Raw genomic sequence first — 26,130 nt, forward strand, 5'->3', positions numbered from 1 at the left:
GTACCTATGATCTAGCGACTGACAGCTGTGCTGATCTGATTGGAGTTAAGCCAATGCAAGTGTAGTTAAGAGACTACATAAGGAACCAGTCTGAGAAGGGAAGAGACTTATAAGGAGACATGATTAGATTTTATAGATTCATGTACTATAGCTCGGGCCAAGGCCTTGTCTTTATTCTAAAAGATGCCTTTCTAGGGCCAGGCATTTTCCATTTCCTGTTCACCCTCCTCTGCCTGGGAATAGGAAGTGCCAAAACTTGTATAGATCTAAGGACAGTGGGTCATGACCACTGTCCTGACCAGATAAGGACCAACATGAGGTCAGCTTGACACCAGCATGGGGAAAATGCCCCTTGTGATTTCTCTGTTTTCATTTCCCCTATTACAGTCTTAATGAGTACACATTCAAATAACCTTTTTCTCTTGTGATAACATCGGAACTTTGGATTTGGTTGTTGGAGGGATGACATCAAGCAGATGTGAAAACCTAAATCTGCCAACTGTTTAGGCCTAATTAAGTTTTGAGAAAGGGATGCTTCTTATGGCCAACCCCAGCAGCCTTACGTTATCCACAAATGGCGTATGCTCTGTGTACATCTCTTCCCCTGCGAGTAGGAATATTTATTTAAGATCAGGATCTAGGTATTTTTTGGGTCTCCAAGCTATAATTAGTAATGGTAAATCTTGTAATAGTGCCAGAAGTCTACCATTACTTTTTTTTTTTAAGATTTTATTTTTAAGTAATCTCTATACCTAGCATGGAGCCCAAATCCACAACACTGAGATCAAGAGTTGCATGCTCTACCAACTGAGCCAGCCAGCCCTGTCATTACTTTAAGAACGGATTTAGTAAATGGAATCAAGGGAAACATTGAATCACTTTAGGAAGAGTAGTTCTAATATCAGAGTTCAGGAAGTAGCTGGATGATTGTCTTAATAGACAATTCCCAACTTCAGTTAACTCATTTCACTGATCAATAGAAGGATATTTTGAAAAGTACATAAATAATAAGACTGTGATAGTAAGATCATAATAAAAAGTGAAAAATTGGGGCACCTGGGTGGCACAGTCTGTTAAGCGTCAGACTCTTGGTTTCAGCTCAGGTCGTGATCTCAGGGTTGTGAAGTCCCCCTCGGACTCTGCTCTCAGCAGTGAAATCTGCTGGAGATTTTCTCTCCCTCTCCCTCTGCCCCTCCTGCACATGCTTCCTCTTTCTCAAATAGATAAATCTTTAAAAAAAAGAAAAAGATGGAAAATTGCCTTTGTCACACCCGGCCCCATCCAAGCCGCTCCTTAGAAGCTAGGATGAACTGGTTTAGCAGACATTCCTCCAGGCTTTATTCTGTGCATTTATAAATATTCACGTATATAAAAATAGTATATAGTTTTGGGGTTTTGTTTTCTTTTACATAAATAGAATCATATATTCTGCCATTTGTGACCATTTTCAAGGAACCAGTGTCAGAAAAAGTGCTGCTGCCAAATGTGGGTGAAGTGGATAGGGAGAGGTGACACCTTCAGATAATGTGTCTTTGGGGGAATTAATAACTTAAATTTGCATAGCTCTTTACAGCTTATAAAGAGGCCCTTTCAGTTTCTTCCAAAAGTGCAATTAAAGACATTTTTGTAATTGCTATACTGTGCCAAAGAGCTTTCCAAAAGGACTGAGTTATGTTGCATGGTTAGCAGCATGAACATGTTCTGGGATCTCTTTTCACTTAAAAGAGTTTGTTTGGTTGATGAGTGTATAATCACAGCTTTAGTTTACTTTCTTTGCAGGCAAGACCATGTATTTTTCCATGAACTAAGATGACTTCTTCCCCCACTCTCTGCTTTACTTTTTCTTTCTTGTCTAGTTAAAATGTGGCCCTGGTAGTTTCTCATTAGCTCTTCTGAACTGCACCATCTTCTGGGATAGAAGTAAAGAAGTATTTCTCCCTCTGAACTCAGAAACCTCTGGGCGAGTAAGGGTGATTTGACTCAGAATTGGAGCAATGTGACTTCCAGAATGGGGGAACTGAGTGATACAAATTTGCTGGTGGGCATTAGGAAACAGTAGTCCTTACTGGTGGTCTGTCCAAAAGAGAAACTCTTCCTAAGTACCATAAAGAAGCCAAGACCATGGTGCCAACCTCCAGGAGAGCGTGCTGGAGGCTCTGCTCCTCCCTCTCCCTCTATCCTGAAAAGAGGATTCTGGGGCCCTATAGCCAGACGAAGTCCTCAGGGCAGAGTGGGAGGGAGGTGATTGAAGATGTGGTCCCTGGGGATGTCTCCTCTCCTGTCCAGGGCCTGGAAAAGGGGCCTGGACTCACCCTGCCTAGAGTGCTGGCAGATGTTCTCGGGCTCTTGGCCTTGGTTTCTGGGGTTTGACTAGTGTCCTACTCTGGGCTAATCTTTTTTCTCTTTAGAGCTGTGAGGTCAGAGATTAAGGTTGGAGCACTGGGGTGGGAGAAAACACCGCTGAACCACTTTGATCCTGCAAACCTTGGAGAGTTTGTAGTCTAGGAAGAAGCTACCAGCCTAACTCCTGGAACTTTACACTGGGACTTGGGGGACTTTGCCCAGTGATGAACTCGCCCTGTGGTTCAGCTAGCCAGTGAAGGACACTAATACCTCTAAGTCAGGGGTTTCTAACTTTTTTCTGTGTCATAGACCCCTTTGATGGTCTGGTGAAACACAGGGACCCCTTTTCAGACTTTTCGCCAACATCATACTATGAAGAGTTGAATCTAGTTTCTTCCATTAACACTTTACACTAGGCTCGCCTTATCACATATTTTCCCATCTATCCATCCATCAGCTTGTTTTTGAATACGTACAATAAAAGTTAACACATAACCAATTATATTGAAATATAATACTCAGAATATTTAAAAATTCTTATGGAGATACATGTGTTTCTTTATTAAAGTGTTAAAGCATCAGGTCTAATAACTACCTTTCTTTCAAAGTAGTGATGAGCTTAAAATGTATTTTGAGATATCTGCAATAATTGTAATGTGGAAAGATAGCTGTAATTTCTATTGGTGCCAAGATACAGATATTGCTAATATTGCTATGGTTTGTTGCCTACATTCATAATTAAAGGAAATGTTAAATTTCAGTTAAAGAGCAGGAAAAAAACATGTAACATATTTTTCATCCAACTTCACAGACCTCCTACGCTATATGTTCTGGTCCATTTAAGAAAAGCAGTGTCCTACACTGGGCTTTGTACATGTGCAGCTAATTTTAACGATCACTCTGTTTTAGCTCTGTTTTATGGAGGAAGAAACAACCCCATGGGTCTAGTATATAGCAGAGCTGTTGGAACAACAGCAGATCTCCAAATCTAATGATTTTTCCCAGAAAATCTTCCTGATGGACCTGGCAAGGCTAAGGTGAAAGCCCTGGGTGGAGTGGTGGTTTTCAGACTTCGCTGGGCACAAGAGGTACAGGTGGAGCTCAGCATTTCAGGTTCCTTGACCTTGTCCACTAAAGGCTCTTGATGCTCTGGTCCAGCTTGGGCCCAAAAAATCTGCTTTTTTGGCAAGCACTCTAGATGATTTTCATGCAAGAGTCACCCCCTGGAGGATACTAGTTGTGAGAACAGAGCTTGTTCATCTGATTATACTTTGTCCATGGGTAGGCCTTAACACAGATTTGGAATCTTGATGACGAAGAAGTTGCTTCAGGAGACAAATTTAACTTAATGCTCTGGCAGAATTATCTCTGAAATCTTCTATAAATATGCACATAAAAATAAAAGCTGAGTCACTCTGTCCTCAGACACTTCAAATATTCAGGCTAATGGCCAGAGGCAGGGTGATCAGGAATCAGTCCTTCCTTCCTTCCTTCCTTCCTTCTTTCCTTCCTTCTTGTCCCCCACCCCCTCTCTTACCACTCCACAAGGCTCCATGACCACCTACTTCATGAAGCCTGTGGTATCAAGAGTGCTAAAGCCCCTTCCTCCACTCAAAATTCTATATGACAGATATATACCCAATGGTAACTCCCTAAATTGTACAGATCCTGTCCTTCAGGAATTTAGAGAACTTGAGGGATTGATTCTGGAAGGCTTCATGAACGAGGCAGACCCCTTGAAGCCATGGAGGACTGAGGGGAGACCAGCCATGGGCAAAAGCATGGAGGTTGGAAAATGAAGGATGTGATAAAGCATGCTAGCCAATTTGGCTGAAGCAGAGTGTGTCTAATGGAGCATGTGAGGCTGGAGAGCAGGTGGGGATGGTAATTGCAATAAAGAATAAATTAAGGAAGAGCTGTGTATAAGGAACTGTGGGAAGACACAACTACTCACAGTACAATTTTTATGCGAAGATTTCCTGCTCATTCTCATTTCAATACTACTTTAGTTCGGTGAATTTGAGAGTGGAGCAGAGTGGAGCAGATGGATATGAGGAATTTCATGAAGGTCTGTGGGAGAAGGCACTGTAGGGAGCAGGAGGAAGAACAAGATGAGCTTGCTCTAAGAGATACCGTGTTAGAGTTGGTTGACTTGAGTTTAAATCTTTATTCTTTTTGGTGCTCAGTGGACCAACATTTGAGTCTACTCTTTTAAGCACTTGATATCTGCACAGAGTTTTTCCCCAGGTTGCATTTTGAGACCTAAGTAATGAATAACAACGCATCAATTAAGATGGGTCATGGGAGCCACTGATGGACTCAGAAATGCTTCCCACAGAGAGGATCTTCCTTTTCCTGTTGACCATATTGAAATGACATTAATAATGCATCTGCTACTTCTTAAATGGACCAGTAATGTCTATTAACGGAATGTGTTTTTCATAGCAGGATTATCAGAGCAAAATAAAAAATTAAAGGAAAATTTGTGGGACCTTTTCTTTTTTTAAAGATTTATTTATTTATTTTATTTGACAGACAGAGATCACAAGTAGGCAGAGAGGTGGGTGGGGGTGGGGTGGGGGAAGCAGACTTGCTGCTAAGCAGAGAGCCCAATGCAGGGCTTGATCCCAGGACCCTGGGATCATGACCTGAGCTGAAGGCAGAGGCTTTAACCCGCTGAGCCACCCAGGCACCCCATGCTTTGTGGGACCTTTTGTGAAACCCTTTCCACACCATGCCTTTCCCATTCTTGTCCCTTCTGTGCAATCCAGGATGCTTGGAACTCTGAAGAAAGGCCAGGTCTGCAGATGGTCCTCAAAGGCCTTTCTTACATTGCTGTGACCTCCTTTTGTGCCCCAGCATAGACTCAAATCTTCTACCTCTAGGCCCTGCATGAACCCTTCTCTCCTTGGAGGTGGGAAGCAGAAACACATTCACTATGTGTAAGTAATATCTGAACCTCCAAGAACCATATTATTTTATGGAATTTGTGAGGTTTTTAATTTCTCTTTGTCTTCCTTTTATTTTGGGGAGAACATTTTCTGGGTTTGTTAGTCTCCTCAGACTAAAGGAAAAGCTCTAATACTGGGAGAAGCCCTTACTAGAGCTGGAGAGAAAAGGAGGAAACCATGTGTCTTTGGAGGCCACGGGGTGACCAAGTGATACCTCCAGGCCTCTGATGGAAACACAGTAGTGCCACCCACCTGCAGCCAGCCCATGGTTTCCCTCCTAGAAACTCCTTCTCATCTCCTACAGAATGGATTTTTCTTGATTAAAGGGGTGATTTCCTTGCAATTCTCCTGCCTCTAAGGCTCACTCTATTGCACCATACTTCCTTCCTTATAATCTCTAAAATTCAAAGGAGAAAGAAGAGAGAGTGGTATGGGGAAAAGGTTGGAATCAGAGTCAGGAGGGCCTGCTTTCCACTAAGTAAAGAGTCTAACACATTTCTTTGGGGGGACATGTGGAGGCTCTGCCTGTTTCAATTTTAACACCTGAGAATCTGCCTTTTTTTTTTTTTTAAGATTTACTTATTTATTCTAGAGAGAGAGAACGTAAGTTGGGAGGGGGGTAGGAACAGAGGGAGAGGGAGAGAATCCTCAAGACTTCCCACTGAGCACAGAGTCTGACACAGGGCTCGATCCCAGGACCTGGAGATCATGACCTGAGCCAAAATCAAGTCGGATACTCATCCAACTGAGCCACCCAGGCACCCTGAGGATCCACCATATTTTTAACTAGAGATTATCTCAGGACACAGATTGGACAAAGATGGCCACAGCAATGGGTTCAAACCACACCGAACAATAGGTTTAAAATGTTGGCAGGTCTTAGGAGTAAGTGAGATGAAAGAAAAAGGAAAAAGGCCCTTTAGAAATTCATTTTATAATTCCCCATCACTTTATTGCTGGTACCTTAGGTCATTGAGCTAGACAAAGTCTTGTGAACAAGATGAGAATAGATAAATTCACTCACTGCCAAGCCTTCTTTCAAGTGGACAACACTAATAATGAAGCATCATGTAGACACCTTTGGGAGAGGAGAGGGAAGGGATGTGGTGGTGAGGCAGGGAGGGGTTTTGGCTACTCTGAAGACAGGCCATTCATCCCTGACCCCTGACAGGAAGTGAAGTTTCAAGGCACTCAGTTCTTGGCATGCCAGAGTGCTCTCTGCCCCAGCAGCAGTGGGAGCTCCCAAAGATGGTGCCCATTCTTTTGAATGACCCCTCACTCTGATATGGCATCATGAGAGAGTCTGTTGTCCTTTGAGGAGCCCTCTATGACTGGGCCTCAGCAGTGACCTCCCTCCACAGTAGCAGGGCAAATGTGTGAGCTCCACACTGTCAGCCAGAGAAGCCATGGTTCTACAGGACTGAGCCTTGAGTGGATGGCTGGGAGACCCAGGACTGACTATAGCTTCTCAGGTGACCTAGGACCCTGTTCCATCAAATGCATAATAGAATTGAGAGTTACCTCTCCAGCTGGGTTCACAGAGTGAGTCACAGGAGTTGATGTGGAAACTGTAAAGCACTGTGCTTATGGTGACAGTGGACATCATTGCTTGGGCTGCAGAGCCAGATCACCTGGATTCAAATTCTGGCTCAGATGCTTACTAGGAGACACTTCTAGCCTCTTAGGGAAATGTAAAGATAATGATTGTACCAACCACGTAGGCGTTATGGTTGTAATGATTAAATGAGCCAACAAACGTAATGCATCCAGAAGAAGGCTGAGCAAGCAATGGGTGTGGAGACACCCTTGCTGGGGAAGATCACTGGAACAGGGTACTTGGGGGCCCTTAAGACTGTGGCCATGGGGTTAGGTAGAAACTGGGGAACCTGTCACTCAAAAGCAACAGGCAATTTTCTTTCAAGTGGAGAATACATCTTAGTTTTGGAAACATCCCTGACTTAGAATTTTATAAGGGAAATGTAAAAAGCATAGGCCTCTTCTCCCACTTCAGGTGTATTGAGTGTCGAGTTGAACTTGTGGGGGTGGTGAGCTGTCCTCCCACGTGGAGGACTGCAGACACTTGGGTTTGCAGCTTTCCAGAAGCATTTCACACAGTGTTTTGACCATGACCAGGAAGAAATACATTCCACGTTATATGCACACACTCATACTCCAAACAACAGTTTCATGAAACTGTGTCTACACTTGCTTCCTTAATAAGCACACTGATACTTCTCTCTCTCTCTCTTTCTCTTTCTCTCTTCTTCTTTTGAGCAGGGGATATGCTGTTTGTAACCCAGTAAGTGAGGATCATGACCCACTGATGGGTCTGGACCTAGTAGTCTGAGAAGCTGTGCTATGAGGGAACCCACAGGAGGGGTCTGGCCTGACCCCAAGAATGGCCCTTTCCTTTCCAGTTCTACCGCATGTGGTCCCTAAAGCTTTATGACAGTTCTATCAGAAACTGCAGCCTGGTCTTCGCTGAGTCATGGGGGGTTCAGGAAGGGCTGCCCATACTGCAAATAAGAGCAGAGCCCCTTCTCTAAAGCCAGAGCGGCAGTCAGGATGAGCCACAAACAGAGGATGGGGGCTTTGCATTTCAGCCTTAGCAGCAGCATACAGTACGTACTCAGGGAGGGGCTGAGCAAGCAAGAACAGGGGAGAGTGCCCTGGACTGGGGCTAGCTGTAAGCTCTGCCCAATGACCTGGGTCCTCAGTTACCCAACCTGAGAAATGAAGGCCTGTGTCTCTGGGGATCTCACAGCAGAATAAATAGTCCAGGCCACAAAGCCTGGAAATCACTTTGGGGAGTGGAGAGACCCACTGTGGCACCATCTTATATGCAGCTTATGCAAGGATAAGGGGCCCTGTGGGGGTGGTGTTTTTCAGCCTCAAGCTCTTCTTCAAGCCAGATCTTGAGACCCTGAAAGGCTACTTTCCTCATGGGCTCAGGTCGATAGAATCTTCACAGGTGTGATGTCACTCCATTGAGGCTGCCTCTCCCCTGAGTACTGGAGAGCCATGGGAAAGGAGCGCTGAGGAAGAGGCTGGTAGGAGAGTGAGGAAGTGAAGTCTGGTGACAATTCCCAAACCTTCCCCCCAGGATGATATCAGCTTCTAAAATCCCCAGTCATGACTGGGACAGGACGGCAGCTCCAAATCCCTCCCTGTTTAAAAAATCGGAGCTGAGTTTGTTCACACACTTGACAAATATGTATTGAGTTAATATATGGCAGATACAGCAGTGGACATCAGACACAGATGTCCAAAGGCAAGGTCCCCATGCTCCAAGAGCTTATGGTCTTAGCGGGGGACACAGTCAATAAGTAAACAAGATCCTAGGCAAGAATGACAAGTGTTTTCAGGGAATAAGAAGGTGAAACGGGGTAGAAAGTGACTGGGGTAGGGACCACTTTTGGTGGGATGGTAATAAGAATACACCTTTTGAGGAAATGGTGTTTGAATTTGGTGAAAAGGTTTAAAGATCTGTGCTTCCCAAACGACAGTTTGAGAGCAAAATACAGATCCCCAGGCCCCATCCTAGACTTAGGGAATGAAAATATCAGAGGCAGGGCACAGGGATTTGCATTTTGCCTCCAAATGATTCCCATGCACACTAAAACTGGACCCACTGCCCTGTAGCCTTTACTTTTAGAGAGAGTCACCTTGGTGAACTTTTGGGACCCTTCCAAGCCCTGGAGACTGTGGTTCAGGGAAGGGAAGGTGTGTGAAGGACCAGCGCAGAGAGGAGCAGGACTGCTTCTGGTCAGATGCCAGGATGCAGAAACACACAGGGCCTGCCTTTCTGTGGCTGTCACAAGTTCTAAAACTGATCTAAAACTTCATCCCAGTGCCCACTCCCTCTTAATTTCACCTGTTGTGAGGAAGGGTGTTGTTTTAGCACCCTAGACTAGGCTCATCTCTTGCTCTGGGAACATTTCAGACAGTTGGTTTGAACTCTCTCCAAGCATACTTTGTGATTCTGCCTGCATCTTGGCACCCCCAGCCCATCTGTCTGTCCTAGGTACCCTATGGAGTTCTTTATGCTGTGGGTGCTGGGACCTGCTTGGCAACTGACTCCCTGGGAGCGTCTGGTTTTAAGTAACAGCAGCTGCTCCCGGAGCAACACCCACTTAATCACAGAGGACACAGGAGCCATGGGTCAGGCAAGTCTTCAGACTCCCTCAGCCTGTGTGGTGAGAATCAGGGTCCCCCCAGAGAGCAGGAAAACTCAAACCCAGGGTGCTTGCCTGCAAATGCTCTTTACCCGCCTTCACTTCCTGCGCTGTAGGTCCCTCTTCCCCTGGCCTCAGTTTCCCCATCTATTCAATCTATCCAACACCCATCCCAGGATTGCTTTGGGAGGACAAAAAGTGGGGTTGCTGGAGAAGCAGCCCCTCCTACTCTCCTCTCCTCGCTCCTGCTCCTCCAGCGCCCGGTTTCTGCTTTCCGGCTGGGGGGCCTCACGGGCTGCCCTGCGCCTCAAGAATGCCCTCGTAGGCTTGTGTCATCGTCACGGGAGGAGGAAGAGGGAGAGGCGGCGGCAAGGTCGCCACCCTCCACCCCCGGCCCCCGGCCCCCGGCCCCCAGCCCCCAGCCCCCAGCGGCGTCTTACGCAGCGTTGCCAGCAGCGGCCCACGCCCCCGCGCGCTCCCCGCCCTGCCCGCCCCTGGCCCCGCGCGCCCGCCCCGGCGACCCTGCCGCTTGGAGCCGCGCCCCCGGGAGCCGCAGTGCCCAGTCGCCCGGGGCCGGCGCGGAGCAGGCGGCGAGAGGCGGCTCCCATGCGGCACCCGCGTGGCGGCGCGGGCGGCGGGCGCAGGTGACAAGGCGCCATGGGGCAGGCGGGCTGCAAGGGGCTGTCCCAGTCGCTGTTCGACTACAAGACCGAGAAGTATGTCATCGCCAAGAACAAGAAGGTGGGCCTGCTCTACCGGCTGCTGCAGGTCTCCATCCTGACCTACCTGGTGGTGTGAGTTCTCCGGGGGCTTTCAGGGAGGCTCTGGGCCTGGGAACTGGATGCGCGGTCCTTGTGCTTGGGAAGGGGCTCTTGGGTGTAAGAGGGGCAGGTGAAGAGGGAGCCCACTGTTTACCCCACCGGCTCTGGAGGTGATGAGATGCGGGCAGGGACTTCAGCATTCCTTCATTTATGAGGCTCTCCGTGGGCTGCTCCTTCTGGCTGGAACTCTGGGTGTTGGGGGAGGGTGGCAAAGATGCAGGGGGCTGCGCTCCAGCTGTTGCCCTGAGAGCCTCCCTGGTGCATTGGCCTGGTGCAGGCCCGGGACACCGTGTGGGTTATTTATAATCACGGAGCTCATGTGCCAAACTCCTGGCTGGGGCAACTCAGCAGCCTGGCATGTCCCGGCACTCGCTTCTGTCAACTCACCCCACCCCTAGCTGGCCTTTCTCATGTCCGGCTAGGGGTCCTGCCCAGAGGCCCTCTACCCCTTAACCGGCTGGAGGGGCTGTCTCCCCTTTCCCCCTCTCACCATGAGGGGAGGGGGCAACTCCTGGGAGTTGCTCAGCCCGGCACTGTTCTGAGCCCTCCCCCCAGAAGGGAGGGAACAGGTGGAGGGAGGAAATGGCACCTCTTTTACTGCCTTAGTGAATGCGGTTGAGTCCCTCCTATTTCCTGACTGGGGGAGGAGCAGATGGTGCTCCTGAGAGGGCCACCCTGACCTCACAAGGAGGCCAAGTGCCCATGGAGCTTCCTCCCTAAGGCACCTGAATGTCTCCCACCTGAGGGCATTTGTACATGCCGGTCCATAGCCAGGCACACCTTTACTCCTCTACTTGGCTAAAGCCCACTTGTCCTTCAGACCCAGGTTCTTGAATCACTCCCCTGATACATTCCATAGGGATCGTTTGCTTGTCTGACTCCCATCCAGTTTGGGGATGCCATGAAGGCAGGCATAGCCTGGCATCATCTAACCACTTAGAAAGCAGGTGTGAAATGAATGAATGAATGAATGCATGTTGTTCCTTGGGCATTTGCTGAATGTTTCTGTCCAGGCTGGGTCCAGTGTGTCCCTACTAAAATGGCTGATTGGCTCATTGTCACAGCCCTTTCAGGTTTCCCCGGGGGACAGGAGAGTCTAAGGCCTAGGATGTAGCAGGTCTGCCCCAGAGATGAAGAGGGTGAGCACATCCTGGTTGGCACCAAAGAACTCTTACTGGCACTCTAAGAGGTGCAGGACAAACCCCGCCCCCCCACTTGCCACTCCTGCATGACCTCAGGCAGGCTGCTTCCTGCCCTTCCCTGGCCTCCGTTTTCCCAACTTTTTCTAAAGGATTAACCTGGACAATCTCTAACCTTAGCAGTAAATGTCAACACTAGGTTGGTTAGATCCCATTTTGAGTTCTTCCATGGCCCAGCCCTCACTGTGCTAAGCAATTTATATATGCCTTCTCATTAACAAAAAAAAAATTTTTTTTTTGTATTTTGACATTTTAGACTTACAGAAAAGTTACAGGAGTAGTACAAACTTTAAAAAAAATCATTCACCTAGATTCCCCAGATGTTAACATTTTACTACATTTGTGTTGTCCTTTCCCCTTTTTTTCTCCACATACACGTGTTGTGTGTGTATATATGAAGTTTTTTCTGTTGAAGAGTAAGTTGCAGGGGTGTCCATGTGCCTCAGCTGGTCGAGCGTCTGGCCCCTGATTTGGACTCCAGTCATGGTCAGCGGGTGTAAGGTGGGATCATCGGAGAATCTGCTTCTCTCTCTCTCTCTGCCCCCACTTGCATGCTCTCTCTCTAATAAATAAGTGAAAAAATAACTCTTTTTAAAAAAAGAGTAAGTTGTAGACATTATGCCCCTTTACTACTAAAGACTAGTGTATATTTCTTTTTTTTTTTTTTTTTAAGATTTTGTTTGTTTATTTGACACGTAGGCAGAGAGGCAGGCAGAGAGAGGAGGGGAAGCAGGCTCCCTGCTTGGCTCAATCCCAGGACCCTGAGATCATGACCTGAGCTGAGGCAGAGGCTTAACCGACTGAGCCACTCAGGCACCCCTTGAGTGCGTATTTCTTAAAACCAAGGAATTCTCTTACTTAACCAAGTACACCTGTGAAAATTAGACCATTAACACTGAAACAATATAATTTTCTAATCTACGGATCTCTTGTAAATTGTTCTTATAATTATCTGTAATAGCAAAAAAAAAAAAAAAATCTGAAAGCTTGCCTTGCTTCCGTTCATTTTGTCTTCTTAGTCTCCTTTAATCTGGAATTATACCTGAGACTGTCTTGTATTTCATGACATTGATGTTTTTTGAAAAGTAGAGGATTTTTATTTTATTACAACTTTTTAGTTGAAGTAAAATTCACCTAACATGTAATTCACGATTTTAACTATTTAAAATTATACGATTCAGTGGTTTTTAGTACATTCGCAATGTTGTACAACTGTCAACCACTGTCTTATTTCAGAACATTTCCAACACCCCAAAAAGGAACCCACATCTATTAGCAGTCAGTTGGAATTCCCCCTTACCCCCAGCCCTTGGCAACCACCAATGTACTTTCTGTCTCTATAGATTTACCTCTTCTGGACATTTTATATAAATCAAATCATACGACATGTGGTCTTTTTTTTGGTCTGGCTTCTTCACTTAACATAGTGTTTTCCATGTTTATCCATGTGACAGCGTGAATCAGTACTGCATTCCATTTATAGCTTAAAAAATACCCACATTTTGTTTGGACTATTTCTACTTTTTGACTCTCATGAATAACATTATGAAGGACATTCATGTGCAAGTTTTGGTGTGGATATATGTTTTCAGTTCTCTTGGATATATATTTTTGTCAGTAAGTTGCTGGGTCAACTACCAAGCTGTTTTCCACAGCAGCTGCACCAGCTATAAGCGAGTCCCAATTTCTCTGCATCCTCACCAACACTTGTTATTTTCTTTTTTTTTTTTTTTTAAAAATTACAGCTATCTTATTTGGTGTAAAGTAGTACCTCATTGTGGTTCTGATTTTTATTTTCTTGATGACTAACGATGTTGAGCATCTAATCATGGGCTTATTGGCTGTCTCTATATATTCTTTGAAGAAATGCTTACTCAAATCCTTGGCCCATTTTTAAATTGGGTTGTTTGTCTTTTTCATGGCTGAGTTGTAAGAGTTCTTTATATATTCTGGTTACTAGATCTTGACTCTATGATTTGCAAATATTTTCTCCCATTCTGTGCGTTATCTTTTCACTTTCTTGATAGTGTCCTTTGATGTACAAAAGTTTTTAATTTGGATGAAGTTCCACTTATCTATTTTTTCCTTTATTGTGTGTGTTTTGGTTGTCAAAGAATGTAGGATTTGTACTCTCATTTTGTAGAATGCCCCTCAGTTTGGATTTGTCAGTCTCTCCGTGAATAGTTTCAGGTTATGTATCATCTTCTTTAACTGTCCTCACACCCCTGGAGGGAGGCACTGTTACCCTGTGTTAACTCCCAGAATTCATTGGCTCTCCTGAGGTCACACCACCACTGCACAGGTGAGCAGGTTTTAGCCCAGCCTTCGCCATCTTCAGGGCCTCAGCCCCTGAGAGCCGCCATCTCCCTTTTCTGGGATTGCTTGCCACCTCTGCTGCTTGCAGAACCAGGTTTAAGGCAGCTGTGGAAATGTGACCCCTGCCCACGAGCTGGTGGGAAAGGTGAAGCCCCTGTGGAAAATTCCGAGGACAGCAATGAGGCTGATGCCCACCTGTCGACCCTTTCCCTACAGTTGGGTGTTCCTGGTGAAGAAGGGTTACCAAGACACTGACACCTCCCTGCAGAGCAGCATTGTCACCAAAGTCAAGGGCGTGACCTTCACCAACACATCTGAGCTTGGGGAGCGGCTTTGGGATGTTGCTGACTACGTCATCCCACCCCAGGTCTGAGTCCCATGCAGCACTGGGGCCTGGGCTAGCAGGACCTGGCTCGGGGTGGGTCACGTAGGAAGGTGCTCAGCTATCTAGGGACTCCCTTGGCCCAGGACAGCTGCCAGGGTTTGGACAGCGACCCTGCCCAGCTCCTTCCCCCCAATGCCGACCCCTGTCTTCCCTGACTGTGTCTATGGGACCACTCCCTTCCCAATAAGCCCTGAGCCTGTAGAAACCAAATGGGGCCCCAAGAACGCTCAGGTCAGTGTGAGTCAGGTGGCCTGGCAACAGAGAACCGCTTCCTTGTATTAGCCACTGACTGCCCTTGGGAATGACTCCCTGGCCTTTTCCCAATCGGCCTGGGCCGGGACCTTGGCCACCCTGCCTGGGCCTCTTCTCCCAGATCTGGGCTTGGATCCCAGGGACTGAGCTCAGAATAGGAGTTCATGGAGGGGGCAGTTTGGGATTGTGGGCCTGAAAGGGAACTATCTAAGGATGTCTACTCAGAGACTTCAAAGTCAGTGGGCAAAATCTCCTGATTTTGTGGCCCCACTGTCCTCAACACGTATGCAGACACCCAGCCCCTGCCAGGAAGCCTGGGAACGAGGGTCCCCAAGAGGGAAGGAGGATGTCCCTCAACTCCTCTTTGGTTCCTCAGGGAGAGAACGTCTTCTTCGTAGTCACCAACTTGATTGTGACCCCCAACCAGCGGCAGGAAACCTGTGCTGAGGTTTGATGGGGTGCAGAAAGCTGGGGAGGGGGTAGGAGAACTTCCAGCAGTGGTTGGGGTCCACCCATCTCCTGAAGCAGGGGTTTCTATCTCCTCCAAGTGCCCCAGGGGATATGTGTGCCAGAGCATGTACCTGCATTTCTTGGGTGAGAAGCAGGTTCTCAAAGGGTGTGTAGCCCCACTCAGGGGAGGAAACCCTGTCCTAATTCCTGGGGTGGGACCTGGTTCTGAAATGGGGCCCCTGCAAGGAAATCCCCCCACCCAGGTGTCCTTTCTTTCTGGCAGAGTGAAAGCATTCCGGATGCCTGGTGCTACACAGACAGTGACTGTCCTCCTGGGGAGCCTGTTGTGGCTGGAAATGGTGAGGCCTGGAATAGCTAAGGCTAGGAGCAAAGTGGGGAATGGAGTCAGGAGGCTTCGAGCATTGTCTCTGTCCCAATCCTGCAGGAGTGAAGACTGGACGTTGCCTGCGGGTGGGGAACATGCAAAGGGGCACCTGTGAGATCTTCGCCTGGTGCCCAGTGGAGACGAAGTCCAGGCCATTGTGAGTGGCTCTAGCCTCGGGACCCTGAAGAGCATCTGGGCAGGGACTGGTTCTCAGCCTGGTGGTGGAGACACGTCTACTCTGGATCCCCTTTCTGAGGACACCCGACAAAGCCCCAGGACCACCCCAACATGATCAAATTAATGGTCCTTGGCAAAGGCTCCAGGGGATCCAGGGGGCAGGCAGGCCTCGGTCCTGTCACAGGCCTGGGGGATGTACAGAGGGAACAGGGGCAGGGCCTCCTGGACAGACTGTCCTGGCTTGGTTTTTAGGAAGCCACTCCTGGGCAAGGCTGAAGACTTCACCGTTTATATAAAGAACTTCATCCGTTTCCCCAAATTCAACTTCTCCAAGTACGTGGGACTTGGTTACTGGGGATCTGGGGCCTGCTTCCTTGTCACTGTGCATGGGGCTGTGTGCATGGTGTATGGGTGTATGTGACATCCGTGTGTGGGTGAACCACTGGGTGATGCTGGAGCACCCCTTCCCCTTGTTGTGGGAATGGGGTTCTGTCCTTGAATGCAGTAGGTTTTAGGGGGGGCTACTGAGGGGGTAGTAGTCAGGACTTGAGGCTAAAGTAAGGGACTCAGCCTGAGCCAGGGAAAGGCCCAGTGATGCCCAGTAATGCTGTCTCTGGCCTGGGAATGGCCCGTTTCAGCCTCATGTCACTATATGTTCATGGCCTCCAGGACCAATGTGCTGGACACCAAAGACAGAGCCTTCCTGAAGTCCTGTCAGTTTGGCCCCAAGAACCCCTACTGCCCCATCTTCCGACTGGGGTCTGTGGTCAGCTGGACGGGGAGCAACTTCCAGGAGATAGCCCTGCAGGTAGGTGCTGTGCACTGAGGGAGCCGTGCCTGGGGGCCTGGGGGCCCAAGAGCTCTGGGTCTGGGCTCTGTCATGAAGAGGGGGACTCCTGGAGTGGGATGGACAAAGTCCCCTGCCCAAGGGACTCATTGTCTTCAGAATTCGTATGACACACAGACTGTCAGAACTCAGGCACTCAGTGGCAGGCACACTGAGCACCTGCTGTTTGGTTCTCAGTCCTTGGGGCATCTGTGGAAACTGAGCCAGAAGAAGCCCCACTGGCACATCCTGGCTCTTGTGTGAGGTGCCCATCCCATTGTAGGTGCTCACTCATGGAAGCATGAAACAGGAGAGTTCTGGGGTTGGGCGCTCTAGGCAGTGTGCTTTTCTCAGCCACTCCAAAAGTGGGGCTAGGACCCTGGAACTTCCACCTTCTTCCTGGAAGGACGTTCCAGTGGGCCTGACCCTTGGCCTGAGTACTTTCCTGGTCTTGTCCAGCTCCCTGTGAGGAGCTGGTCTGTGTCTTCTGTCCACTTCCATAAAGTTCTGTGCACTGATTCTTGTCTCTTCTTTGTCAGGGTGGTGTGATAGGAATTCAGATTGAATGGGACTGCGATCTTGATAAAGCTCCTTCTGAGTGCAACCCTCACTATTCTTTTAGCCGTCTGGACAACAAATTTTCAGAAAACTCAATCTCCTCTGGGTACAACTTCAGGTAAGGGGGGCAGAATTATTGTCTTGTTACCCTGTTCACATTTTGTCCTCTTCTGGATGTCAGCACTCTGACACCCCTTACTGGGCTATTAGAGTGGGAAGTAGAGGGAGAGAGAGCTGAGGAGAGATGAGGGATGGCAGGCAGGGGCATCACTGGGAGAGGAGAGAAATTTCTGTCCCCCTATGGGCTCACTGGGAAGCTGAGGCTTGGCTTCTTAGCTGGGTCACCTTCCTCAGTGCTTTGGTGGCCCTGGGTTGGCCCAGCATGTAATGGGAAAGCCCTTGCCTCTTAGAGAATGTCTGTAAGGAATTCAAGTATCTGGATGAATCTTTACCACAATTTTAGCACGAGGATCCATAACCTCCCCCATGGCTGCTAAGAGCAAGGGCTTGGGGGTGCTTATAAATCTCCAAAGCAGTCAAGTACGCATTGCCAAGCAGGGAAGGTCTCCGCTAGGTTTGCCAAATATTACCGAGATGGAGCTGGAGTGGAGTTCCGCACGCTGATGAAAGCCTATGGGATCCGCTTTGATGTGATGGTGAATGGCAAGGTGTGTGCGGTGATCTCCCATCCTGAGGCTGGGCAGGTCTGGGGTGGGGCATGCTGGAGTCCCTAGGGAGCCCACTGTCTCCCCTCCATGCCCCCACCCCATGTTCAGCCTGCTTTGTTTCTCTGTGCTCCAGGCAGGGAAGTTCAGCATCATCCCCACGATCATCAACATTGGCTCTGGGGTGGCGCTCATGGGTGCTGTGAGTACTCCCCCTCTTCACCTGAACCCTCTGAGCACTGGCTGGGGAGGGGGAAGCTGCTCGAGAGGTGCCGTGCTGATGCTTCAGAAGAATGAGAGCAGGCAACATAGGTGGGTTGCAGGTCGGGCTTTCTGGGACCCGACACCTGCCAGCAGCCCCCGGGTGGCAGTGAGTGCCAGAGTTTCTACTTCCAGAGCCAGAGAAGCACCTGCCTGTGGCTCGAGCTCAGGGCGGGGCTGGGCTCCTCTGGGATCCTGGGTCAGTCCCTGAACTTCCAAAGCCTCATCTCCACTGCTGCTAAAAAGAGGCAGGACCCAGCTATATACAGGGCTTCTCAGCTGTGGCCCTGTTGACATTTTGGGCCAGATAATTCTTTTTTGTGGAGGGCCCTCTGTGCACTGGAGGATGGTTAACAACACTGCGCTAGATACCTCTACTCGCTAGATGCCAGTAGTGCTTTCTTCCCCAGTTGGGACAACCAAAAACGTCTCCAGAAATTGCTTGTCTCTTGGGGAGCAAAATCCCACCCCCCCCCCATTGAACATCACAGGGCTGAAAGAGGAGCAGCAGGGAAGTCAGGCTGTAGTCCTTCCTCAGATCCTTTCCTTCAGCTAGGCCCAGAGGGGCTCACAGGAGAGGAAGCAGTGGCTGGGGAGTAGGCAAAAGTTTCCTCCAAATCTCTTGTCATGCCCTCATGTTCTTCTGGAAGTTTTTTTTAAAAGGCATGGGAGCTGTCCGTGAGTGGCTCATGCCCATCCCAGCAAGCTCCTTGCCAGCATTTCTGGCAGCCTCGTCCTGTCTGCCCTCTCTGCCCTGTTAGAGGCTTCGGGCAGGACTGAGGATGGACTTTTTATTAAGACCGGGGAACTGTGTAATGGTATCAACGAGTAATAGGCTCCAACGAGGCCATTCTCCTGAGATGTGGTCGATGAAAGTGAGCCCCAAATGATTCCTCTTTACTGCAAAGAGTCACTGTTGGGAGTCTTGCATGTTTGCTTATGTGACTTTCTTAAGCCGGGTCACTGTCAGTGATTACTTCCCTATGTTGTGGGTAAGTCAGAACACAAGGGCGTGGGGTACGTACCTGTGAAATAAAGGTAACAGGGAAAGGGGGGCGCCTGGGTGGCTCAGTGGGTTAAAGCCTCTGCCTTCAGCTCAGGTCATGATCCCAGGGTCCTGGGATCGAGCCCTGCATCAGGCTCTCTGCTCAGTGGGGAGCCTGCTTCCTTCCCTCTCTGCCTGCCTCTCTGCCTACTTGTGATCTCTGTGAAATAAATAAATAAAATCTTAAAAAAAAAAAATAGGTAACAGGGAAAGGGGTATAGATGCCAGGTCAGGTGGAAGAGTGTTCTCTGTGGAACAAGTGATAACATTTTGGACATCTCGGTGGGGGCAGGGCTGGGGGAGAGTCGTGCAGTACCCAGAGTCAGAGGCCAGGGTTCACCTGTGAGCCCATCTCTCAGCCCCCAATCCCCCTCACCCTCTCCTCAGCCCTGCAGGACACACCCCTTCCCCTGGGGGCTGTTGGGGGGAGGGGCCCTCTGTGGCATTTACACCATGCACTCTGCTCCGAGGCCCCTGTGAACAGTGTCAGTGGGTTCCAGCTGGATTAGCTCTGTCCTCTTCCATCTTTCCTTGACCACCCCTGTTGGCCTTGTTTTTCAGATCTCCTCTAACCCATCTCTCACAGTGAGAGATGGGTACCGAAGGGACCAACCTAAATTTCTAAAATGCCACAGTTCTGACTGCTTGGAGCCCCTGTTCAAGGCTCTTCATTGTCTTCCCCTAAGGGATTAGGATCAAAGTTTCAAAGGCATTGTAAGAAAATTTACCAGCTCTTTCCCATCCCACCTCTCCAGAAGTGTCTCTCACTTTTACAACACAGGCCCTATGGAATTTCCTTTGCTACCTGTGCAATGCCCTTCCTGGGTGGGCTTTTTTTTTTTTTTTCCTTTTTTCCCTTTTCCTCTTTTCCTTCTTTCTTTCTTTTTTCTTTTTTTGCCTTGTATAAACTCCATTCAACCCTCAAGACTCAGCCCAGATAACCATCCCCCGGCTGAGTAAAGTCCTGTCTTCTGCTTCCTTGCTCGGGTCCTTATCATAGGCTATGTCACTGTCATCATTTACATACTTGTCTCTTGCACCCAAGGGACAGTCCCCACAGGGTCTCATTGTCTTAATCCTCCTGCATTCCAGCGCAGCGCCAGTCTCGTGGTGAGTGCCCAGCAGACGTTCACTGAAGACATGATTGAATGGGGTCAGGGCAGTGCAGGGGGTGCTTGGCCTGATAGAGCAGGCCTTCGCTCTACCATGGACTGGCTTTGTGGCCTTTGACAAAGGTTCTCTTCCTGAGCCCTGTTTCCTCATCTGTTAACTGGGGACAATGATGTCTCTTAGGGGTTGGTGCAAGATCAGATGGGATGTACTATGTGTCATGTGTCAGGGCACTTTCTGGAAGTCTAGGATTCTGATCCAGGAACCTCAACTCTTTTGCTGCAGGGAGCTTTCTTCTGTGACCTGGTACTTATCTACTTCATCAAGAAGAGCCATTTTTACCGAGACAAGAAGTACGAGGAAGTGAGGTCAGTGACGCTTCCTCCCCAGCAGTGTGAGGGGACCCTTGTGGAGCCTCCTTGATCAGCCTCCTCTCCCCAGCCTAGAGACTTTACAGTGGTTGGATGGTGGCACTTGGGGTATGGAGGGAGGCAGGGCTGAACTGTTAGGAGGGAGCTCCCCTGGAAGGGCCGCAGAAGGTGGGATGTTTTGAGAACACGCTTTCCAGAACCTGGTGCTGCCTGCGAGCAGCTGGTAGGAAACAAACAGGCCATGGGCAGGAGATCTGCCACTGTCTACCATGTGGTTTCAGACGAGTCCCAGCCTTTCTTGGGCCTCAGGTTCTCTCTCTGTGAGCCTTCTAGCACTTAAATTTTAGTATTCTTGGACATGGTTGTCCTGGTGGGCAGGGATTAAGGGAAGCTGGAGTGGTAAGGGAAGAAAAAGATGCATTTCCTGTTTTGTACTGTGGAGGTCTATTTCTAGGCTCTTTGGGGCCCCGAGCTTGGTGGTGTGTATTCATAGCTGCAGAACATAGTGTAAGTGGGAAATTATGATGTCTGTGGGAAGATTGGAAGGAGAAAGGGACTCTGGACCAGCCATTCTGGAGGAGTTGGGATCAAAAGGGGAATTGCAGATGGTGGGCTCCAGACAGGCACCTGGGCACCCCCTGTACCCCACCACAACATGTCATTCCCCAGACTGAACCAGCCCTGAGTCAGGCTGAGCCCTTGGCCCTGACCCTGACAGAACCCTCATAGCTCTGCCACCACCCACCCCCACCCCACTGCTGTGAGCTGCTGGAGGAAGAGGGGTGCCTCCCAACCCCCGCTGGGCTGTGCAGACCAGGTTTAACTGGGTCCTGTCCCGCCCAGAATCCTACGGGTCCCCCCGGGGCTTGCAGAGTCCTCGAAGCAGGGCGGGACCCCAGAGGCAGAGGAGGCCGAGCAGCCTGAGGTGCACCACGGAGGCGGCAGCCAGAAGGGGAATGGCTGCCCATGCCAGCAGCTCCTTGAGCCAATCAGGTGAGGGGCTGCGGGGCAGAGGCCCCGAGAATGAGCCTTGCAGAGATGGCTGGGCCCTCTCCTCTGCTCCCTGCCCCCAGGAGAGCCCATCCACGCTGGACTTTGTGGGGAGGTGGTGCTTTAGCTCCTCCATTTTGTCCGTTATTTCCTCCATGCCCTTAAGTCCCCACAGAGCAGCCTGCTTGCTATGCTCTCCCAGCATTAAGATCATAGCAGTACCACCGTCTACTTGGCTCACTCTGCCTGCCACTTCTCTGAGCTCTTCATATGTATGAACTCGTTTCAGCAACTTAGTGAGGTGGACACCAATAGTCCCTATTCTCCTAATGAGGAAATGGAAGCAAGAAAGGTTAAGTAACTTGCTCAAGTCACACAGCTGATAAATGGCAGAGCTGGGATTTGAACATGGCCAGTACATCTCTAGAATCCAGTTCTTCTCCATCAGGTTTTTCTGCCTTATCAAGCCCTCCATTCCCCTGCTCCTCATCAGATGCCTTCCTTGCCTGTCGCTGTGGGAGGCTCTGGGTGCCCCCCACGTACCAGCATGGTGGCTGCTGCTCATTGCCGGTACAGCTCCAGAGACGCCGAGCATCTGCGTGTGTCTGGGCGGTGGCCAGGGACTCGCTGTCTGCTGGGCTGCCAGTGAGAGGCTGCTGTGGGTGGGGTCTGCCTTTAGGGTGGCCGTCCCCATTCACAGGGTCCCCAATTGTCCTCTGTGTGCCCCCTCACCCATCCACACACAGGTCTGGCCACCTGGGAAATGGAAAGGTCAACGCAGAGCAGCTACAGAACCTGCAGACAGTGGAGGCCTAGCCAGAGGTATCCGCTGAGAGCAGATTTGCTGAAGATGTTGGGGCCAAGCCACCTGCAGCCCTGAACTGAAAATTGTCTTTGTGTCTGCATGGGACAGGTGCTTCCAGGCACTGCCATCTCTTCTGCTCTTTGGGATCTTGCTATGGAGCTTTTTGTTATGTGTGTTGGCTGTGTGGCAGGGGTGAGGCAGCCTCCTAGTGGCCAGAGTGGCTCAGATCTACAAAAGGAGGCCTGGAAGAAGCAAGTGGGGGAAGGTCAGGGGCCTGGGTGGTACTAGAGTTCTTTATTTTTCTGAAATGAAAAATGTTCATGCATTCATTCATGCATTCATATGATACATATTATTTGCTATGGGCTGTGCCCTATCCAAGAGATGCTTAAATGAGATGCTGACCTGGCCCTCAGGGAGGGGAGCACACATGTAATTCCCTCCAGAGCCAGCAGACCTCACAGCCAGCCTCAGCCACCCTGGCCTTCCTCCAGCCTCTGGCTGAGACTTTCACAAATCCTTGTTGAGAATGGTGGCTCCTTGGAGAAAGACTCTGGCTAACATCCCAGGGGACATTTGGCCTTGCCCTCAGGGAAAAAATTTAAAGGTGGCCAAGGAGGCAACCAGGAAAGGACTGGACGTGTGTAAGGAGGCAACTGGCCCTTGAGGGGAGAGGCAGCCTCTGAGGGCTTCCAGCTAAGGTGGGGAAGCAGAGGCAGGGAGGCCTCTGCTCCAGTCTACCCACCCAGTCTCTGGAAGCTTTGGGCACAGTGTCCCACACCAAATAGGTCTGTCTGTCTCTTGCAGTTCCGTGCAGCTGGGTGTCCCGACCTAGCCTCCCTCCCTTTCTCCTCCAAGGCTAGGTCTGAAGGGGTAAGGAGATACAATAGGTGGAGCTCACTTGGCCCGGAAGCAACTGTTAATAGGGCAGCCCTAACCCCTCACCCCAGCCTCTCCTTCCCCACCTTGCTCCATCCCGCTCCCACCCTGCAGACCCAAGCTGCTTCCCCCCTAATGGCTGTAGAGCCTCACTACTTCAAGTGTGGCCTGTAGACCAGCAGCATCAGCCTCCCCTGGGAGGTTGTTGGAGATGGCAGTCGCTGGCCCCTCCCTTGTCCTCCATCAGAACCTGTGTTTCATCAAGATTGCTAGGTGATTCGTGTGAACATTACTGGTTGAGAGCACTGGTTAAAGAGATATGCCAAGACTGGGTCCAAGGCAGGAAAAGGCTGGCTTTGACAGGTGCTGCCTATTTCTAGGTCAGACTTATACACGTTGTACTTGGAGAGCAGTAGGATTCCACCCCACCCCAGGAAAGCGGCAAGCTCCGTGTATTTCAATTAAAATATTTTGACTAGATAATACTTACATGATTCAAAAACTAAAAGGTACAAAAGATTATAGAGAATGAAAAGCTTCCCTCCCACGAGGCAACCTGTGTTACCCATTCCAAGAGGCTCTCCTGTTTTGCGGAGCATCTACTCAGTGGTTCCTTGCGCCCTCACACAGGAAATGAACTTTGCCTGATGCTTGCAACATCAGACCAAGTCTCCTCTGTCAGAAAGGGACACGATGGAGGACACCTTAAGTACTGGGCTGGGGAGTCTGCTAGCTCATTTCTCCCTCTTCCAGTGTCTGAGGAGTCACTGTGTAAACCCCAGGGGAGAGACCCAGAACTCATCACTCACTGTTGTCTGATGGCTCAGGGGCAAAGGCCTATGGTGCTGCCTCCAGCCTGGCAAGCTCCAGGGCTTTGTTTGCACAGTTACCCGGATGGACGCTAGGCAGTGTCCTCTTTGGGCCTCCCTCAAGTCAGCAGGGTTTGGTTTTTCCCTGCACACAGAGGAGGACGGAAGCATCCTTCCACTGGGGGCCTTTGGAGAAGGTCAGAGGGACCTGCGAAAAGGCCGTGCCCCTGGGGCAAAGAAGCATGGTCCCCCAAACAGCTCCGTGCTCCACAAGGAGCAAGCAGCTCCCTCGTTCTGGGCTGGTAACCTGTCAACAAGCCCACTTGCTCTCTCAATCAAAAGTGAATAATCCGGGTGATCTACTATGGTGTTCACTTCCCAAGGCAAACCCTAGGATTTGATAATCTAGCATGTTACTTTTATGTTTGGGAGGAAGTAAAAAAGGCAGGCATCATGGCTGCTTAGGAGTTAGTCTGGTTTCTTTGAACCTGTTTTTAGAATTGCTTTGCAGCAGCCACATAACTTGGGGAAAGTTGTACAATTTGTCTTACACGGAAGGAAGTGGCTCCCTACAGTATTCATTCAATCAGTATTTATTGGGTACCTGTTGACAGGTGTGGGACTAAATCTGAAAACACAGTTGTGAGAAACACTAAAACTGTCCCTGAGCAAGTGCTTACAGTCTGGGAGGAAGTGAGCCTTAATCAGTGGTCACGCCTATGATCACAACTGAATTTTCAGTAAGGGATAGCCAGAGGTTTCCCCAAGGATGGTACATATAAGCTGAAATATGAAAGCAGTCTAATTAGGTGATGGGGAAGCATTCCAGATAAGGGAACCACACGTGTATAAACACCTCGACATGAAAAGGAGTAACTGAGGAACTGGATGGAGACAGTGTGACTGAATCTGGTTTTATGAGGCTATCTTTCCATTTTCTGACTTTAATTTTAAGGGTTGCCCCATTAAACTTCACTGTCACAGAGTACTTAGCTTCCAGTCCAGCCAAGCTTTCCAGGTGACCTCCCCTACACTTCATGGGTTGTGTGCTCAGAAAAGCCAGTGACCCCATACCAGCTTCTGGATGGTGTTGCACACTGCATTTCCTTGCTTTTGCACAGCAACCCCCCTTTTTTTGTATAATCTTGGTACATGAGTGGGAAGCTCGTGAATCTTACCGAAACTGGCTTTGAAATGGGAAGTGAAGTAGGAACCTAAGCCCCATTGGGAAAGCCCCTTTCCTCAGGGCACCAGTTGCCTATCAGGAAGATGAGCATGCCAGCCTCTCCAGAACTCCCTTCCACGCTGACATTACAGGTGCACCTGAACCATCTATGCCTCCCTTCAGGCCCTGGCCTAAAGCCATCAACCTGGTATTTTCCTAATGATTAATGTCATGCCTTGGGAGTGTCATCCTGCTGGCCAATGGGATTTGTAAATTGGGTGCTACTATCAAGGGGACCAGCCATTAGAGTGTAATGTCCTCTACTCCCGATACAGGGGTCACCAGGACTGACCAGTCATGGCTGCCTTTTTGCCCCCACCACCCCATCAGTTCTTCCTTTCTCAGAGCTGTAAAGGGGAACATGACTTCCTCTAGGAATCTGAGCACCCCAGCTAAAGACTACGGTGTCCTGCAGAGTCCCTAGATCATCCCACTTGGAATGGCATCTTGCATGTCTGAAAAAGGGTTCTACTTGATTATGATCCACCCTCCCCCACCCAAGTAATGCAACTTTCCTCAGAGCACTCTCCAGTGGACCCTAGAGTACTGTCTGTTCAAAAGGCGCACGTTTCTTCTGGATGTTTGTTTTCCCATAGGCCAGTGCACAGAATTAAAGGAGGAAAGATGGCAACCATTGACTGGGACCTGCCCGGTAAATGTATTCTGATATTTTTATTTGGTTATAAAACAATAAAAGGTTTTAACTTTAAATGTATCTTGATTTTTTTTTCCCTTTCATATCTTTTTGGTCACTCTGTGTTTTAGAAGAAAATTTAAGGAGAAAGTGACACCAAGAGGCAGACACAGGAACAATCAATGAGCAACAGATTATGTTCCCTATTACTTGCAAAGAAATTCAAATGGAAGGAAGAAAACTCTTTCAATGAGCAAACATTAAAAGGCTAGGAAGGTACCATAAAACTGGTACTTTTTCATTCAAAGAGTGTAATCTGATAAAACTCTGGAAAGCATTTGGAATCAAGTTTTTAATCTTGTTTTAGGAGTTTATTAAGTTCCTCAAAATGATATAAAGACATTCTCTGCAATTTTTTTTTTATAATAGTGAACATTTCAAACAACTTTACTGCCTAGTGAAAGAGAAATGGTTAAATCAGTTTATTCCACACTACCC

The 26,130-nt window shown here is 49.1% G+C and overlaps 1 protein-coding gene across 3 annotated transcripts; it reads left to right on the forward strand.

Annotated features, from left to right (window-relative positions):
* Window positions 1-10,006: 10,006 nt before the first annotated feature.
* On the forward strand, window positions 10,007-26,069 carry P2RX5 (purinergic receptor P2X 5). Of its 3 annotated transcripts, XM_080825888.1 has the most exons (13): window positions 10,007-10,263; window positions 14,022-14,172; window positions 14,819-14,890; window positions 15,176-15,251; window positions 15,338-15,434; window positions 15,707-15,787; window positions 16,124-16,262; window positions 16,820-16,956; window positions 17,413-17,506; window positions 17,640-17,705; window positions 20,205-20,287; window positions 21,134-21,283; window positions 22,027-23,461. In XM_080825888.1, the coding sequence occupies exons 1-13, from the start codon at window positions 10,127-10,129 to the stop codon at window positions 22,094-22,096; spliced, it is 1,353 nt and encodes a 450-aa protein (XP_080682014.1). In that variant the 5' UTR covers window positions 10,007-10,126; the 3' UTR covers window positions 22,097-23,461. The 3 variants fall into 3 exon arrangements, with proteins under 3 accessions (XP_080682014.1, XP_080682015.1, XP_080682016.1); XM_080825889.1 differs by lacking the exons at window positions 21,134-21,283; window positions 22,027-23,461 and adding an exon at window positions 25,595-26,069 and having other exon boundaries at window positions 10,053-10,263; XM_080825890.1 differs by lacking the exon at window positions 21,134-21,283 and having other exon boundaries at window positions 10,099-10,263.
* The last annotated feature ends 61 nt before the right edge of the window (window positions 26,070-26,130 follow it).

The sequence above is a fragment of the Martes martes genome, assembly GCF_963455335.1.
Source record: "Martes martes genome assembly, chromosome: 16".
NCBI classification, from domain to species: domain Eukaryota; kingdom Metazoa; phylum Chordata; class Mammalia; order Carnivora; family Mustelidae; genus Martes; species Martes martes.